At 47.4% G+C, this 12409-nt stretch overlaps 1 protein-coding gene across 12 annotated transcripts in view; it reads left to right on the forward strand.

Moving 5' to 3' along the window:
• LOC118312786 (apoptosis-stimulating of p53 protein 2-like) overlaps nt 1-11178 on the forward strand; it is a 19110-nt gene extending 7932 nt beyond the window's left edge. For 3 of the 12 annotated variants that reach the window (XM_047333717.1, XM_047333718.1, XM_047333712.1), the window contains 17 exons: nt 1-80; nt 451-521; nt 665-760; nt 2160-2352; nt 2858-3066; nt 3534-3698; nt 3777-3972; nt 4062-4187; nt 5110-5216; nt 5464-5860; nt 5995-6761; nt 6864-7001; nt 7392-7409; nt 7582-7715; nt 7813-7979; nt 9215-9414; nt 10056-11178. The exon at nt 1-80 is cut by the window's left edge and continues 34 nt beyond it. In XM_047333717.1, the coding sequence (XP_047189673.1) occupies nt 1-80; nt 451-521; nt 665-760; nt 2160-2352; nt 2858-3066; nt 3534-3698; nt 3777-3972; nt 4062-4187; nt 5110-5216; nt 5464-5860; nt 5995-6761; nt 6864-7001; nt 7392-7409; nt 7582-7715; nt 7813-7979; nt 9215-9414; nt 10056-10097 (3106 nt within the window). In that variant the 3' untranslated portion in view covers nt 10098-11178. Of the gene's footprint in view, nt 81-226; nt 370-450; nt 522-664; nt 761-817; nt 1181-2159; nt 2353-2857; nt 3067-3533; nt 3699-3776; nt 3973-4061; nt 4188-5109; nt 5217-5463; nt 5861-5994; nt 6762-6863; nt 7002-7391; nt 7410-7581; nt 7716-7812; nt 7980-8313; nt 8390-9214; nt 9415-10055 lie in introns of those variants that run through there. The other 9 variants (XM_035637696.2, XM_035637687.2, XM_047333716.1 and 6 more) reach the window with 8 other exon arrangements.
• Nucleotides 11179-12409: the final 1231 nt, after the last annotated feature.

The following is a 12409-nucleotide window of genomic DNA, read 5'->3' on the forward strand; positions in this document are numbered from 1 at the left end:
GGTGTTGCAGCGGTGGGGGCAGCAGAGGGGGGAGGTCCGTTACCTGCTGCACCATCAGAGAGCTCCGGGCCGGGAGGCAGGTGAGAACATCTGTCCCCCCACAGCAGGTTGTTTAACTCCCCGGGGGCCAATCCCTCAGCCAGTGAGGGATCAAGTCCTCCAGGAGTGACACAAACATCAGTCTGTTCATTCATTCAGCGCTGCTTCCTCAGCATGCTAACGGGCTAACATAAAAGTGACATACTAACATTTCTTGGAGGTTTTTTTCTTAGTTTATCTGTCGTCCGTCCGTCCCGTCCTCAGGCAGGAGACCTCTCAGGGTGGGGACATTTCTGTCCTGATTCTCAGAATGTTTAGTCTAGTTGTGAGGTTCGTTGCCCTTTGTCCTAAATGTACGGAGACGGACAAACGTGTAAAATCAGTCTCAGCATCAACTGTGTCTGTTGGCAGGAGGATCCCGAGATGCAGATCCGATGATGAAGAAGAACCAGGGGAAATCTGAGAGACGTCTGGAGAACGGGGTGAGAGTCAGAGGATAAGATACAGTACAGCTCGTTTTCATATCATCAAATAACTGATCAGAAAACAAAGCTAACAGATCCAGCTCACACTGTCCAAAACCAAATGATGTCAGTGTGTGTGTGTGTGTGTGTGTGTGTTGCAGGTCTGTTGTCTGGACGTGACACTGAGTGACCTGCAGGATCTGGCCACTCGACAGCAGCAGCAGATCAGCGTCCAGCAGCAGCTTCTGGCCTCCAGGGTATTATCATTATTATTATTAACACAGTGTTATAAAGTGTGACACCATGAACGTATGAGAGGGTTTTATTATATTCATCTGCTCCAGCTACGATCGGCAGGATTGGTCACGTGATACGCTAAGTTTCGCTAACTTTTCCTGTCACACTGTGACGTCACTAACAAACAATGTAAACTCCCCGTCACCGCACGATGTCGTCCTTACACAGTCTGTGAGCTACACACACCGCACAGCTCCGCTAACAATGCTAGCCGTGCTAACTAGCTGCTAGCTGCGCTCGGGGCTAAAAGAATCAGCACAGCCCCGAAAAATACGTTTTAATAAAACGTACATTCACAGACTGAAGCATCTCACACGGAGGTTTAGACACTGACAGGAGCATCGACTCGCAGATTAAACACGACGTGATCGCTAGTTGCTGTCAGTATGAATATTAGTATGAGTATGAGAAGCTAGCAGTAGAGTATTAGTAGCTATCTGTTGAGGATTAGCAGCTAGCAGTAGAGTATTAGCAGCTAGCGGTAGAGTATTAGTAGCTAGCAGGAGAGTATTAGTAGCTATCTGTTGAGTATTAGCAGCTAGCAGTAGAGTATTAGCAGCTAGCGGTAGAGTATTAGTAGCTAGCAGGAGAGTATTAGTAGCTAGCAGTAGAGTATTAGTAGCTATCTGTTGAGTATTAGCAGCTAGCAGTAGAGTATTAGCAGCTAGCAGTAGAGTATTAGCAGCTAGCAGGAGAGTATTAGTAGCTAGCAGTAGAGTATTAGTAGCTATCTGTTGAGTATTAGCAGCTAGTAGTAGAGTATTAGTAGCTAGCAGTATAGTATTAGCAGCTAGCAGGAGAGTATTAGTAGCTAGCAGTAGACTATTATTAGCTAGCAGTTTAGTATTAGCAGCTATCCGTAGAGTATTAGCAGCTATCCGTAGAGTATTAGTAGCTAGCAGTACAGTATTAGTAGCTATCTGTAGAGTATTAGCAGCTAGCAGTAGAGTATTAGTAGCTAGCAGTACAGTATTAGTAGCTATCTGTAGAGTATTAGCAGCTAGCAGTAGAGTATTAGCAGCTAGCAGTAGAGTATTAGAAGCTAGCAGTAGAGTATTAGTAGCTATCTGTAGAGTATTAGCAGCTAGCAGTAGAGTATTAGTAGCTATCTGTAGAGTATTAGCAGCTAGCAGTAGAGTATTAGCAGCTAGCAGTAGAGTATTAGCACCTAGCAGTAGAGTATTAGTAGCTAGCAGTACAGTATTAGCAGCTAGCAGTAGAGTATTAGTAGCTAGCAGTAGAGTATTAGCAGCTAGCAGTAGAGTATTAGTAGCTATCAGTACAGTATTAGCAGCAAGCATGTTCGCAGAGCAGCAGTTTGTCGAACGTGTGTTTTACTCGAGCTTCACGTTCACGCAGGAGCAGCGGCTGCGACACCTGAAGCTGCAGGACCAGCGGCAGCAGCAGCAGGATGCGTCAGAGCAGGAGCGACTGCGGCAGCTCAGAGAGAACGCTCACAACCAGGAGGCCAAACTGCGGCGGGTCCGGGCCCTCAGGGGCCAGGTGGAGCAGAAGCGCCTCAGCAACAGTAAACTGGGTCAGTGTGACGGAGGTGTGGGGTTTTTTAAAACACTTTGCAGCTTTTTCAAAATAAAAGTTCCAAAAGTGCTTCACAGGAAGAGAAACGGGGGAAAGAGACGAGAACTCAAAATCCATTTTGGACATATGGGATGGAGACATCATATCCGATCAGATTAAATGAGATCAGAGGTTTGACCCCGACTCTGGGTCATCGTGATGGAAATCACATGGTTTACATTAAACAGCTTGTCATTTTAACTGTAACTGCCACAATTTCATCACATCTGTCCAGAGTCGCTGTTTCCTGTTTCCTCGTGTTCTGAGCAGATAGTTCACCAGTTTAGATTTAGATTCAAACGCCTGCTCGAAGGCAAGAAACGTAGGCAGACGCTTTATCTCACAGATTCCTCATTTAATTTCCTGGAAATGTTTGTCACAATCTCCTAAAGATATAATCTGGTGCCGTAAATGATGATAGAAGTGTTTTCTTGTTTCTGTGTCACTGGTCTGACGGGATGTTGCCGTTTGTGTGTCAGTGGAGGAGATCGAGCAGATGACCGGCCTGTTCCAGCAGAAGCAGAGGGAGCTGCTGGCGGCGGTGGCGAGGGTGGAGGAGCTGAGCGACCAGCTGGAGGAGCTGCGGAGCAACAGGACGGAGCCTCCTCCTCCACCTCCTCCTCCTCACCACCACCACAAGACCCCGCCCTCCACCGCAGAGCTGGAGCGACTCTGGAAAGAGCTGCAGGTAACATCTCCCATCACGTGGTCTGCTCCCGTTAACACCACATGAGCTGTTTTCAGACATGAACTCTGGAATATTTGGTCCGGACTTTGTTTTTTTTTCATTAGGAGATTGTCCGAGTAGGACGCGTTCCGTAAACTCTATACAATATATTAATTTTCAGTCCAATGGAAAATGAAATTCCATGACCGCCGCCTTATTCTGAAAACGTCATAAAACAAATCACAACTCATCAAAACTCAGAGCTTTCAGAAAATGTCAAGGTCCAAGGTCGTTACAAGACAAAGGCAGAAATAATATCACATCAACTGGCTAACAACTCGCGAGTGTGGCTGGTCTGAGCATAGGGGTGCAGGCTAGGCTAACTACTAGCCAATAGCAGGCTAGGCTAACTAGCCAATGTAAATTTCTCATGTTGCCTTCTTCCTTGCTCTTCACCTGCACTGACCCGTCGCCCTCCTCCTCCTCAGCTGAGGAACAAGCTGAACCAGGACCAGGGCGCCAGGCTGCAGCAGCAGAGAGACGGTCTGAACAAGAGGAACCTGGAGGTGGCGGCGATGGACCGGCGGCTGGCTGAGCTCCGGCAGCGGCTCTGGAAGAAGAAGGCCGCCCTGCAGCAGAAGGAGAACCTGCCGGTGAGCAACATACAATTATAATCAGGAAAATCTGATCTTCTCTACAGGCAGTGGTCAAATGTCTTGGTTCCCCCGCAGGTGGCCTCGGATGGCGGCGCCCCTCAGCTTGGCGTGGGCTCCAGGGTGGCGGCGGTGGGGCCGTACATTCAGTTGTCCTCCGTGACGAGACCTCAGGAGCCTCCTATGAAGGCGGCGTACCCAGACGGCACGGCCACTCTGCCGATGCCCGACTCGTCCCTGAAGCCGCCACCCCGACCCGTCAAACCGGCCTCAGGTTCCGTCCGCGATGCCACTTTGACCGGTACAGTTTCTGTGAGAAGTCGTTTAGTGACAGTGAAGAAAGTTTCCTCTGCTCTTCAACAGGTTTCATCTCCTCAAAGATAAACAAACTCTCCGACTGGAACTCTGGAGCACTTCCTGAATCCAGAGGAGGTCACGGCCACGCCTCCACCCTGCCTCGCATGTCCAGCCTCAGCCGCCGCTACTCAGGTCTGTCAGGACGCAATTCTTTAAATTCATAACTGTAGGTCTTTTGGTCCTTGTTGAGTCTGGATATAACTTTACCTTTTCCTTGTTATCATTTGTTTATCTCTGCACCGGCGACGGCCGCCACCGGAGATCATTGTAGTTTGTAGACCTAGCTGGTCTGCCGGCATGTCCCATCCGACCTCTGCAAATCATCCAGAACGCAGCGGCTTGGTTGGTCTTCAACCTACCCAAATTCTCCCACACCACACCATTCCTCCGCACCCTGCACTGGCTACCGGTGGCAGCTCGAATCCAATTCAAGGCACCGGTACACGCCTACAGTGCTGCGAATGGTTCAGGCCCTTCCTACATCCAGAACATGGTCAAACTCTACACCCCAGCCCACCCACTCCGTTCTACCACCGCCAAACGCCCTGCCACTCCCTCACTGCGAATGGCTGGCAGCCACCGCTCTTCTAAATCCCGCCTGTTTTCTGTCCTGACTCCTCAATGGTGGAACGAGCTCCCTACTGATGTCAGGACAGTGGAATCTCTCCAATGCTTTTGTCGCAGACTGAAAACTGTTCAGACTGCACCATACTCCCTGAACACACTTTTCTAAATTTAACTAAATATACTGCACACAAACATATAAAAAAAGCACTTTCTTTTACTTTATGACTAATAGCACTTGAAGCTTTCTTTGCATATTTCATGAATGTTTATGCGCTTTGTTAACTTTTGCACTTTGAGTAATATCACCATGTTTGAATGCACTTATTGTAAGTCGCTTTGGACAAAAGCGTCTGCTAAATGAATGTAATGTAATGAAATGAAATGGCTAAATTGTGTCACGGCTGCAGACACCAGTCGGGACCTTTTAAAGGGTATTGCTGTTGGACAGTGATTTGAAGATTGTCATGATGATGATTTTGTCCTGTAGGTGGTGAGACCCTCACAGACCAGACGGGCCCTCCAGTGTCCGACATCCTGCCTCCTGTCCCGTCACGGACCAGTCACACCTCTGAAAACCTGCTCAGGGACAATCAGGTACTACTACTACTATGATACTTACCTCATTTACTTTCAGCAAATTTAAATCAAACTCATTAAGAGTCAGAGACTTGAACAAACATCAGTGTGATACCTTTGGAAACATTTATTTTCCCATGTCCTATGACCTGGGACAAAGTCGTTAAATCTGCATTGTCAGTCATGAACGTTCCTGCAGGCCTGGATATCTGTACTATATGAGAATAATTTTCTTCATCTCCATGTTTGCCCTGATTTTCTACAGGCCTCTGGTAAAGGTCTGTCCAAGACGGCGGCGCCACCTCCAGTTCCCAGTAAGCCCAAACCGTATTCCTCGTCCGGCCCACCAACCTTCTCCAAGTCCACTTACAGCACCGGGACCTTCCCTGGTAAGGCCCGGCCGGTCGGGGGCCACCTCCGGGCTCTGGGCGTCCTCTCTAGCCACTGCAACACGCTCCCCCTGCCCAACAAGCAGGAGACCCCTCCGGCCGCCACCGTCCGCCCGTACACCCCTGACCTCTCGGAAGGCCCCCTTCCGGTGCTGCAGAAGCCCCAGACTGTGGCGGCTTCATCCATCTACTCCATGTACACCCAGCAGGCCACGCTGGGGAAGGGCTACCAGCCAGGGGGCCAGGGCACGCTACCCCGCACTCAGCCCCGAGGTGCGCTGATGCAGCTGTTTCTTGACTTGACTTGTGTGTTGTTGCCGTTGGGAGAATACTATTATTATTCACATTAGAAACTGAAGCAGATATATTGGTTTTGTTCTGACATCAGTGTCTCTGCCTCGTCACAGTGTACGGGAAACCGGTCCTCCCAGCCAGCGGGGGGCAGCAGCAGTCTGTCGCCTCAGACATCACTGCCCTGAATTCTGGGTCCAATGTGTCCAACGAGGCTGACAACAGTTGCCTGGGTAACGGCGAAGGTGTCAGTGGAGAGACGGCAGAGCGTGCCACGCCTCGACCGCTCAGCCCCACCAAGCTCCTCCCCTTCCTGTCCAACCCTCACAGGAACCCCAGCGACGCCGACCTGGAGGCCCTGCGCCGCCGGCTGCACCACGCCCCCCGGCCCCTGAAGAAGCGAAGCTCCATCACAGAGCCCGAGGGCCCGGCTGGACCCAACATCCAGAAGCTGCTCTACCAGAAGACCACTCTAGCTGCCATGGAAACCATCCCCATGGAGACAGTCGGTCCAGGAGGGACCTACATTCAGCCCGGAGTTCACGAGGACAGGATGGGCGGCATGGATGTAACATCCAGGGTCGACGACGACACGGGAGCTGGCTACATCCAGCTGTTCGCCGAGAGCCCAGAGGACTCTCTGACTCCGCCCCCCCTGCTGCCGCGCTCACCCATCTCTGACCCCGCCTCCTGCCGCTCCCTGTGCCCCCCTCTGGAGGACAAGGAGGAGGAGGAGGAAGGGGGTTGTCCGGCCTTAGTCCATCACTTTCTAGAGGAGTTCCCTCCTTACCCGCCCCCACCGTACCCCAGCTGTGAGGAGGCGGAGCAGGGAGACGACGCTCTTCAGCCGCCGGAGGTGACGGGGCAGGTCACAGCGCCGCCGGTGAGCGTTTCAGTACAACAACACATCATTGATTGTTCTGTTAAAAGATCAGTTCACCTCAATGACCTTGTTTCCTCACCTTCTCTGCGTCCTGTCTCTCAGGGTAAGAGGTCGATCCTCCGCAAAGTCAACTCGGAGCGGATCAACCACGGCCTGCGGGTCAAGTTCAACCCTCTGGCCCTCCTGCTGGACTCTTCTCTGGAGGGCGAGTACGACCTTGTGCAGAGGGTCATCTATGACGTGAGTTACACGGCCGACTAGTTTTACTCCACCTACAAATCTACTACAATTATTACAAATAAGCAGAAAGTTTAGTAACGTTTAAGAACTGATCAATCATCATGTGAGGGCTCAGCTGTCCTCAGAGGAAACTCCTAAAGCTAAATGTAATGATGAAGCTCCATCACGGCTAGCACCCTACCATGCCATGGTGAATGCATAATCCTCCTAACTAGCTAAAACAAAAACTCCTCGACGTAGGTCATTATGAGGATAAGTCACTTCACTGGTGGTCGACTGAATTGAACTAAACCCGACAAACATTGAAATGATTAATGTAGAAACATGTTTGTTTTGTAAATCTGTCTGAAACTCTCGTCGTCCCAATGTTTGTCGTCCTTGTTTCCTCAGATCTCAGCAATGGAGGTGGCAAGTGCAAAGCATCACCCATAGAGCTACAAAAGCTCCATTATATTTTAGATTTATGTGACGACAGAAATTATTTGGAATGTTTTAAACTTGACAATCTTAAAAGCCACTGAATATTGGCCCGAGATGATCGACATCGGCAGCTCAACTCTAGACATCTACATGTTCGCAGGTGGACGACCCCAGCATGCCGAACGACGAGGGCATCACTGCGCTGCACAACGCTGTCTGCGCCGGCCACACGGAGATCGTCAAGTTTCTGGTTCAGTTTGGCGTCAACGTCAACGCTGCCGACAGTGACGGCTGGTGAGTCTGAACCAGAACCGCATCACGGTCCAGTCGGTACAGACGCTGTGACGTCAAGCAGCTTGAACAACTCTTTTCAAACCCTTTTTTCCTGCAGGACTCCGCTTCACTGCGCCGCCTCTTGTAACAACGTTCAGGTCTGTAAGTTCCTGGTGGAGTCGGGGGCGGCCGTGTTCGCCACCACCTACAGTGACTTGCAAACCGCTGCCGACAAATGTGAAGAAATGGAGGAGGGCTACGCACAGTGCTCCCAATTCCTCTACGGTGAGCAGAACTCCCAATGTGTGTCACTGGAGGATCTCTGGAAACTGTGCTTGGCTGGTGGACGGTGGTTCCTGAGAGAGAACACAAAGGTTCCACAAGGGGTTTGTGTTGGTTCTAAAGTGAAATTTGGAAGATATTCTCTGTTCAACATTGAGAAACTTTAGAGATGTTTAAGGTGGCACCTCAATGCCTTAAGTGGAATTTTGCTTTTCAAGTAGATTAAAGAAGTGAAAGCTCATTGGTTGCATGAATGAAGAGAAGAAATTTGAGAAGACGGTGAAGGGCTTCCAGAGTCCTTTAGGACGTGTCATCTGTGTTTGAGTTCGTTCCCCAGGTTTTTGGAGGTTCCACCATTCCTTGTGGAGATCTGGGAAACCTCTGAGGGAGCGCTAGAGACAACACGATGAACTGTGAGGAATCTTTCAGAGGTTTTTCTTGAGGGCGTTGAGTTTATTTTGGGGAGTTGTCAAGTAGGTTTGAGAATAGTTCATTAGTTCCACAAAAACAAGAGACTTTTGAAGACTTTAAAGGTGGTGATGAGGTTCCCCCAAGAAGTTTTGGATTCGTTTGTGATTGTTAAATAGATTTTTTTAGTTTTTAAGTAGTTTTGTCCACAAGGAAACTCCCTGGGTCTTCAGAGGTTTGTTGGAAACCTTTAAGGGAGTTGAGACATTCAGATGTTCAGGATTTCATGAACTCCAGGTCCAGGAATCATCCATGAGGTGCGAGAGGTCCTGTTGTATGAAGAGTGGTCTCTCAGGTCTGAGGGTGTTTCATTATCAGGAGGGAGTTCATGGACAGTTACATCTAGATCTTTGACAGGACATCTTATTAGCCTTAAGGATTTGTCAGTTCTGAATAGGAGCTTTGGTAGATTTGAGGAGGGTCTGTTGGCCCACAGCAGGTTCATGGGTCATTTTAGAAGCTCTACTGGTACAAGGCATGTTACCAGTTCAACTGGTTCTTCTGGGAGTTTCAGAAGTCACCAAGAATGTTCAAGACCAACAAGAAGCTTCTTGCAGATTGTAAGAACCTGACTGAAGAGTTCAGAGGATTATTTGAAGGGTTTAACACTGAATGTCACTCAGACAAAATTTACTGGGGTCATTCCCAAAGGAATTAGGATCTAATCAGATTGTTTCCTCCCCTTCAGAGTGTAGACGATTTATAATGATGTCTGTTACAGTGACATGACCCTGTTTTAAATGGCTCTTCTCCCGTCCTTGTCTCGACAGGAGTTCAGGAGAAGATGGGCGTGATGAACCGCGGCGTGGTGTACGCCCTGTGGGACTACGAGCCTCAGGGCGGCGACGAGCTCGGCTTCGGCGAGGGCGACTGCATGACGGTGCTGAGGCGGGAGGATGAGGTGGAGACGGACTGGTGGTGGGCGCGATGTGGCGACCACGAGGGCTACATCCCCCGCAACCTGCTGGGGGTGAGCGGACTCGGGTTCCTCTCCGACTGCTGATCGAGCTGCTCATACGTCGCATTAGACAATTTCAGTTTTGTCCAAATGTTTTTGGATTTTCTGCAGCAGCAAAGTCAATCAACTCGAATTCCACTTCAATGTTGCCTAGAAACCAGATCAGTCAACACGCTCATTATTATTGGCTCCTGCAGATGGGACAGGCCCCTCCCTCACTGAGAGGTCGGGCCAATCACAAGCACTTAACTAAAACGGGGCGTGTTTGAAAGGACACAAAGATGGCTGCCACAGACGTGCAGAGGTCTGTTAAATTCCTTGTGGTGTTGAATGCACTGCAGTTAAGGATGCGTCGCTCTGATTGGTCTAATTGAATCCAGTTACACCAGAGATTACAGTCTGTCGAAGGCTGGTGACAGAATTTAAATGAACCATCATTGAACCGTCATTCTGTCACCCCCGTACATTATATGAGACGGTGCGACGTCCTGCTCCGGACACTAAAGTCCACAGGGAATTCAACCATCGACTCTGCCAGTCGTCCCTAAATCTCGTCTTGCGTAACCGGGTTTAAAAGCAGCTCTGATAATACTAAACAGTCTTATGTAAGTAATTCATGTTTTAATCAGGAACTCTCCACTTTTATTTCCCAGCTCTATCTGAGGATCAAGCCGCGGCAGCGGAGCCTGGCGTGACCCGCCGACCACGGACGAGTCCGTCAGGACACGTGAACCTCCGGACTCGTTCAGCGAAAAACTGTCCAAGGTCGTCGTTTAAAACCAGACAATGTTTTTCAGCCTCAGTTCAAAGAAGAACCGTCGTTCATCTTCCTCCTGCGATCACATGAACCGATCCACAACATGTGGAATTCCTTTGGTTTCATTTTGTAATATTTTCTTAGTTTTTCTTGTTTCATTGATCAAGGCCGGAATTGAATCTATGTATTTGAACCACGAGGCCACAAACTTTCTTTTCATGTTTTTAGTGTTTAAAGGTTCAATCCCTTGTTTCTTCTTTTCACAGTTATTCACTAGTGTATCTCCCAGAATGTGACGACATGATGAAATTATTACAAAACAAGTTTAAGGCTGTTTTGACCAAATATGGAGTTCCTCTAGTGTCGGAGCCTCAGACGTCAAGACCATATTATTTTTGGAGCCTGACCGATAAATCTGTTGGTCGATAAAATGTCATTATTTCAGGATCAGCAATTATATTTAACCCTTTAATTTAACACAATAAACAAGATGTTTAAACTTTACATTAAAAAACGTTTTATTTTCTTAATTGAAGCTCAATATATTTGTGTTTCCTTTTTATTTATTATAAAGTTTATGATTAACTGTAAAATATCAAGACACAGTTACATTTATTTGTCACAAGGGTTTGATAACGACATCTTATGAATTTTTGTTTATTAAAGTTGTATTGGTTTATATATTTTTTTATTCCCTAATCGGTGTCAGCATCAGCCCCAAACATCCACATCGGTCGGGCTCTAAATATTTTAGTACATAACTCTCTGTGAACAGGCCTCTGTACTTCTGCTTCTTCTTCTTATCTTTATTTAACATCAGAGTTTGTAAAGTTGCTTTTGTTTGATTTATCGAGCAATTCTTTAAAACCGGCATTAGCTGATATGTTGCATAGTGAAAATATAAATTCATATTTCCATATTGACGTGTCCTTTTTACAAAACCTTGAAATACTGTTATTCATTACTTTACATCTTTACTGGTATATTTTCAAAATAAAGGTTTCATCAGCTTAAACCAACTGTTAAACTGTTTATAATGTTTATATACAGTCAGTGATCGTCTTTATATACAGTCTCTGATCGTCTTTATATACAGTCAGTGATCGTCTTTATATACAGTCAGTGATCGTCTTTATATACAGTCAGTGATCGTCTTTATATACAGTCGCTGATCGTCTTTATACACAGTCAGTGATCGTCTTTATATACAGTCAGTGATCGTCTTTATATACAGACTCTGATCGTCTTTATATACAGTCAGTGATCGTCTTTATATACAGTCAGTGATCGTGTTTATATACAGTCGCTGATCGTCTTTATATACAGTCACTGATCGTCTTTATACACAGTCAGTGATCGTGTTTATATACAGTCACTGATCGTCTTTATATACAGTCAGTGATCGTCTTTATACACAGTCAGTGATCGTGTTTATATACAGTCAGTGATCGTCTTTATATACAGTCAGTGATTGTCTTTATATACAGTCAGTGATCGTCTTTATATACAGTCAGTGATCGTCTTTATATACAGTCAGTGATTGTCTTTATATACATTCAGTGATCGTCTTTATATACAGTCACTGATCGTCTTTATATACAGACTCTGATCGTCTTTATATACAGTCACTGATCGTCGTTATATAAATGATGTTCCAGACTCTGTTATTTTCACTGCAGTAGTTTATTGGGACGGTCGGAGAAAACCAAGTGAAGAGTTTTGTCTTTGACGTGTGAACGTTCGTCTCTGTGAGGTCGCTGACCTCTGACCTTTGACCTCATGTCCCTGACACATGCAGAGCAAAGAAAGTGCGAAGTCGACAGTGACTCCATTCGAGCAGTGAGCAGATGAAAAGCTTCACGGGATCCAGGGAACAAGTTGGTTCGATATTCAGGTTCACAGTTTCACTGGACACGGAGCTGAGACCTGAAAGACGAGTCGATGAGCATGCAGGTTGTGTTCAGCTGTTCATCACCACTGAACATGAACTGTCAGAACAGAATGGAAACCAAGATGCCAGATTTCACTGTCGGACACGTGTCAATGTGCATCAACAGTTTTGAGTTTGAACGTCAGGCTGAAGGACGCTGTCCCTCAACGCTCCCTCCGAGGTTTCCTCAAACGTCCAACAATAACTGAGGATTATTATCTGACAGAGTCGCTGCTTCTCACCGTGTGGCTGAACTGCAAAGTTTAACAAACGGGAGACTTGACTTGTTTCTGTGTTTGATCACAAGGGGTCCGTCGTAA

This window comes from Scophthalmus maximus, chromosome 8 (assembly GCF_022379125.1).
Source record: "Scophthalmus maximus strain ysfricsl-2021 chromosome 8, ASM2237912v1, whole genome shotgun sequence".
NCBI classification, from domain to species: Eukaryota; Metazoa; Chordata; class Actinopteri; order Pleuronectiformes; family Scophthalmidae; genus Scophthalmus; species Scophthalmus maximus.